We start from the raw sequence: 6,367 nt of genomic DNA, 5'->3' as shown, positions 1-6,367 counted from the left end.
ATTTAATGTAATGTAAACAATTTATATCCTTAGTCTATATTATTACATTTAAACTTATAATTCCAATTCAAACAGAATATCCTATTGTTAATTTAATTATGGATTCTGATTAATTTTCAACTCAGAATATCTCCAAACTAATGAAATACAAAGTATTAGTGAAGACAATCAGTCTGGATAACAGCAGACTGACTTCACAGAAAATGCACAACAGATCTGGACCACTCGTGAATTTTGTTCGTATCTGAAAAAAATCTTAGAATACGAAAACATTGGTGAATGCCACAAGTTCTCCTAAATCACTCGTACGCACAACTTAAGAACAAATCTGTGCGTACGAACGGTTCTTGCATGAGGCCCAATGTGCTCAGGTTAGAATAATTCATTTCAGTTCATTTAAATAGTGATGAGTCACAACAAAAGCCGTCCCATAGCACCATGTGGAGGCAGTGCTTATAAGTCTAACTGAAACTCTTCAGACTGAAGAAGTCTCAGAGGAGAACTGGACCAGAGGACCTACTCAACTCTCTTATTAGATTTTTCTACTTGGATTTCTGGGATGTATCTGGACATTTTATACACTATTAATGGAAAAGAGACATAAAAATAAATGTTAATAATACCAATAATCAATGAATCTTATCTGTGAAGCATTTAAAACCATGATGTTGATGTGACTGAACTCTGAAGGTGTTTGATTTCTCCAGAAGGTACAGGGAGGTTGTTCTTCGAGTTTTACCGCCTCCTGAGTGAGGCCAAGCCCAAAGAAGGAGAAGACCGTCCTTTTTTCTGGATGTTCGAGAATGTAGTAGCCATGGGCGTCAACGATAAGAGGGATATCTCCCGATTTCTGGAGGTGAGCTGCGCAGTGTACACCAGCACCAGACATGTCTCTCAAAAAAACAATACTTTTTACGTCTCACCTGGACCAAGAGAAGGTACCTGAAGGCATCGGTTTTATACTGACACAAATAAATATTTGTCACATGTAGACAGCTACATGAAAAATGTATTTGTAATGATGTTTTGGCTGCGTAATAATGGTTGTTTTATTTTTCTGAAATTGACAAAAATACAAGTGAAAATTTCTCAAAATGCTTTAAAGTTCTGACAGTAATAATCTGATTTAGTGCTGTGTGATTGACACAGTGTAACCCAGTGATGATTGATGCYATCGAGGTCTCTGCTGCCCATCGTGCCCGGTACTTTTGGGGTAACCTTCCAGGAATGAACAGGTAGGCAAACATCCAAACAAAGTCAAAGTTCCAAAGAAACAGCTTGCATTTTTGAATCTACTGTATGTGATTTTACTGCTCGTTTCATAAGAACAGCCAGAAGAGAGCACTACAATAAAATGTTGGATGATAAAACAAATGTCAGGAATATGGAGCATATTAAACACTGTAATAAAAACAGTCATAAACAAGTAAGTTACCCAAAATACCCTGTCTTGCCAAAACCAAGTGTCCACCTGGATCTAACAGGTCTATGATGTGGGGTGTGGTCAGGTCTCAGGTCCAGGTTCAGCAACAGTATGAGCTCAAAGAATGAGGTCAGCTGACCTGAATATACTGAATGACCAGGTTATTCCATCAATGGATTTTTCTTCCCTGATGGCACGGCCATATTCCAGGATGACAACGCCAGGACTCATGGGGCTCTTATTGTGAAAAAGTGGTTCWGGGAGCATGAGACATCACTTTCACACATGGATTGGCTCCACAGAGTCCAGTGAGAATCTTTGGGATGTGCTGGAGAAGGTCAGACTCYACCATCACCAATGTAAAATCTTGGTGAAAAATGGAAACAACACTGGATGAAATAAATCTGAAATACTTATTTTTCTCTGCAAAATGCAAATACATTTATATAATTCATACAATGTGATTTTTTTTGGATTTTTTTAAATATTCCACCTCTCAGTTAAAATGAACCTACCCTTAAAATTAAATACTGTTCATGTCTTTATAAGTGGGCAAACTTATAAAATCAGCAAAGGATCAAATACTAATTTCCCCCACTGTATTTCCACACACTTTCATATAACATTTATTTTGAAACATCCAGTGGTGTGTGTGTGGAACATGACAGACCAAACTGTTGTGTGTATGCACCGTTCATACATGAGTCCCCAGATGTTTTTGCTGATTAAACCATTTCAAAACATAACATAATAAAACTACTTGATTCTTTATGTCCCTGATTTTATGCCCAGTCAAGCGACTAGTTCTTGTTAAGAACCAGCTCTAGCACTTGAACCATTCAGCCATTTTCYTTACCCATTTCTCCTTTCTGGGCTGCAGGCAGCTGGTGCCTGTCTCTAGCATTTACTGAATGACAGGCAAAGTACATGAATCCATCACAGCCACATAGAGACGAACACAACYATTCACAACCACACCCAGGAACAGCTGGAACTGAACTGAACCCAACTGGACCCAACTGAACTTAATTGAACCCAACTGGACCTAACTGAACTTAACTGAACCCAAATGGACTTAACTGGACCGAACTGAACTTAACTGAACTGAACCCAACTGGACCCAACTGAAGTGAGCTTATCTTAACCCAGCTGAACTTAACTGAACTTAACTGAACCCAACTGAACTTAACTGGACCCAACTGAACCCAACTGAAACCAATTGAATTTAACTGAACGCAACATAACCCAACTGAACTTAACTGAACTTAACCGAACCAACTGAACTTAAATGAACCAATTGAACTTAACTGAACTTAACCCAGCTGAACCCAATTGAAACTAACTGAACCCAACTGGACCCAACTGAACCCATCTGAACTTAACTGAACTGAACCCAACTGAACTGAACCTAACTGAACCCAACTGAACTTAACTGAACTTAAATTAACCCACCTGAACTTAACTGAACTTAACCCAACTGAACTTAAGTAAACCCAACTGAACTTAAGTAAACCCAACTGAACTTAAGTAAACCCAACTGAACCTAACTGAACTGAACTGAACCCAACTGAACTTAACTAAACCCAACTTAACTTAACTGAACCCAAATGAACTTAACTGAACCCAACTGAACTTAACTAAACCCAACTTAACTTAACTGAACCCAACTGAACTTAATTGAACCCAACTGAACTTAACTAAACCCAACTGAACCTAACTTAACTTAACTGAACCCAACTGAACTTAACTAAACCCAACTGAACCTAACTTAACTTAACTGAACCCAACTGAACTTAACTTAACTTAACTGAACCCAACTGAACTTAACTGAACCCAACTTAACTTAACTGAACTTAACTAAACCCAATTGAACTTAACTAAAACCAACTTAACTTAACTGAACCCAGCTGAACCTAACTTGGGGCAGCTGTGGCAGAGTGGTAAGGGGAGTCGTCCTGGAACCGGAAGGTTGCTGGTTTGATCCCCCGTCCACCTGTCTCAGTTGTTGTGTCCTTGGCCAAGACACTTCAGCCCTAATGCCTCTGATGTGTCCCATCAGTGTATGAATGTGATTGGCACTGATTAGTCTCCATAGATGACTGTACACGTTAGCTTTGTAGAGACCTAACAGAGTGCTGTGTGAATGGGTAAATGAGGACACAGATTGTAGTGTGAAGAGCTTTGAGTGTCCTGGATGGATAGAGTAAGTACATACATATAAGTACAGTCCATTTACCRTTTACCTGAACCCAACTAACATTTGTTGTTGGTTTGTTGGAGGAACTGCAGTGTGAGGATCTGTTGTCTTGTGCTCTGTCTCCCTCTGGTGTTTGTCCTGTGTTTTACATTCTCAGTGTGTCAGGTCCTTCCTGGTCATTCATTCTCTCACACCTGTCTGCATTCTGTAATCACACTTTTCACTTAACCCTGCTGCTATTTTACTGGTCCTCTTACTCCACTTCCTCATCTGTTCATTGTTTGGCTCTCACCCTGGCTTTCCTCCGTGTGCTCCAGCTCTTTGTAGTTTTTGTTTTGCCACCCTGATGCCTTTTTGTTTTAATAAAGTTTTTTTTTTTTTACTTTGAGCCTGTCTGCATTTTGGGTCCAACCTATCTCCCAAACATTGACACTGGAATACCTGGAGAAAACCTTGCATGTACAACATCCACCCAGAAAGGCTCCCGACCAGGAGGCGATCCTGCAGCCTTCTCAGTGAGAGGCGACAGCTCGAACCACCGCTCAGCCGTGCCGCCCTGCACTCTATTGTGGAACAACCCTGTATGGAAACTGAATGTTTTCAAGTGTAATGTGGTCACTTCCTGTTTCAGGCCTTTGTGTGCTTCTGGGATGAATAAGCTGGAGCTGCAGGACTGTTTGGAACACGGTCGAGTAGCAAAGGTCAGTAGTCTGCAGGTTAAAGCGACTGGTGTAAAGTTAGTGGTGAGTGCATGACGGTGTGTGTTTTTCAGTTCGGGAAGGTGAGAACCATCACCACTCGCTCCAACTCCATCAAGCAGGGAAAAGATCAGCACTTCCCAGTGTTGATGAATGGGAAGGAGGATGTGCTGTGGTGCACTGAGCTGGAGAGGTAACACTTCGTTACTGAAAGCTTTGCCATGATCCGGCTCTTCTGTGTTGTATTTTTCTTTATGTCAGCAGGTGCCGTTGGACCACAAGAGCTTTTTCACAATTCTCATAACATTTATTGTAGCTCCTAACCTTGTTTACTTTGTACAACAGGTGGTTCATAGTTTGTATCTGTTGCCAACATGAAAGGGGGACAGTACTGGAACTGCCTGTCTGTTAGTAAGCAACATGTCTCATGAACCAATAACTCATTTTCAAACTATCAAAAGGTAATAACTGAATGGATGTCCAGAACTGATTAGCTTCTGGAGAAGACGGATTTAAGATGGCCACCCCAGCTAATCAGATTTAGAAACACAAACTTGACTACAATTCAGTCAGTTTTACAGATATTAAACTAAAACTAGTTGTAGTAGATGAAAGTGTTTGTCAACACAAACTCCAAAGGCAGGTGGCATAAAATCGAGCATAAAAATATTTTCAAGGTTTGATCAAAACAGCTGCAACTTTGTCACTTCTCAACATACAATAAGATGCTTCATACTCCCTCTTAACTGCTGAAATCAGCTCGGATTGTCGCAGTTTTATAACGAAACTTACGTCACTGTGATCTCAGCATCGACTCGGCCGACACTTTGGGCACAGCCGGCCAGCAGAACATTTTACCCCCCAAAACATCAGAACTTTACTGTGTGACTGGTCAGAAGTTTGTTGGTGCTCAAAGCGCTCAGACGCTGCGTTTTACTTCAACCACTCGCTTCAAAATAAAAGAAAACACGACTCACTTCCAGAGCCGACTGTTGTAGGCTACCTGTAGGCAGATATTTATAAAGACAGTCAAGCAGCCAGAAACTCATGGATGGAGATAAAATAGAGTTGTGTACGGATGAATCTGTCTGAAAAACTGCGAAGCTTTAATCAGGACAGGTTTGTGGGTAAATAACGGGTGACGAGTCTCGGATTTCAAATTTTTTCCACATTGTAGACTCCAAGAGAAAACCCCCTGCAGTGACGTATGCTGCAGTGGGGGGGGGGTTCCCCGTTTCCCCAGGAGCTCAGTGTGGTGTGCCTGAGGGGCTGTGAAAAGTGTGTGAAAACAAACCCCAGACAACCAACCACATAACTGCGCATCCAATGTTTGGCTTCGGAGGGAGTATCTGGAGGCCTTTAGTCTAACACTCGGGTATGGGGGGCACTTTAAGGAATATTAGGTCCGGTGGTGGGCAGCGTTAATACAAAAATTAGCTCCGCAATTTCTAAAGTGATTATGAAAATATTTAGCTCCGTAATTTCAAAAGTGCTCATGCCATAGAAAAATTAGCGGAAGCTAATTTTAAAGCGCACTTCAATTTGACACTTACTAGCTGGCAATAAGTCATGCACTATACTGCCGACTAGCGGTGTATGAACCCTGGAAGTGATTTTCTGAAACAGAACTTTGCCTCATGGCTTAAAAATTAAATAATTTTTGAGGATTGCTAGTTCGGCTGTTTCTTTAAAAAGTTGTTGAGGATTGCTAGTTCGGCTGCTTCTTTGTCTTTTTCTTTTGTTTGTTGTAGGTTTTTCATTAAAGAAGCATCAATAAAGTAATTTTAAAACTGTTTATTGGAAAACTAAAGCGATGCATTCTGGTTACATGATGGATTTGATTTGTGACGGGAAACGAAAGCACGGGGAGCAGGAAACTAGTATCTTCCCTTCAAAATAAGGGCTTGGATTTTAAAAGTTTTCACATTTCCATTGGATTTTAAAGTTTTCCAGTTCACCTGAAACTCATCAGACTGAAGAAGTCTCTTGGAGGAGAGATGAAATGTTTCATTAAAGAAGAACCCATCTAGGGCTGCAAGGATTAATCGA

At 40.7% G+C, this 6,367-nt stretch overlaps 1 protein-coding gene across 1 annotated transcript in view; it reads left to right on the top strand.

The window, feature by feature from the left end:
- LOC106532594 (DNA (cytosine-5)-methyltransferase 3B) overlaps positions 1-6,367 on the top strand; it is a gene marked incomplete at its 5' end in the record, with an annotated part of 41,235 nt that overhangs the window by 32,510 nt on the left and 2,358 nt on the right. The window contains 4 exon segments of the mRNA XM_014028700.1: positions 708-856; positions 1,150-1,235; positions 4,252-4,321; positions 4,393-4,511. Of these exon segments, the coding sequence (XP_013884154.1) occupies positions 708-856; positions 1,150-1,235; positions 4,252-4,321; positions 4,393-4,511 (424 nt within the window).

This window comes from Austrofundulus limnaeus, unplaced genomic scaffold, assembly GCF_001266775.1.
Source record: "Austrofundulus limnaeus strain Quisiro unplaced genomic scaffold, Austrofundulus_limnaeus-1.0 Scaffold798, whole genome shotgun sequence".
In the NCBI taxonomy this organism is placed as follows: Eukaryota; Metazoa; Chordata; class Actinopteri; order Cyprinodontiformes; family Rivulidae; genus Austrofundulus; species Austrofundulus limnaeus.
This window is presented reverse-complemented; position numbering and strand designations above follow the sequence as displayed.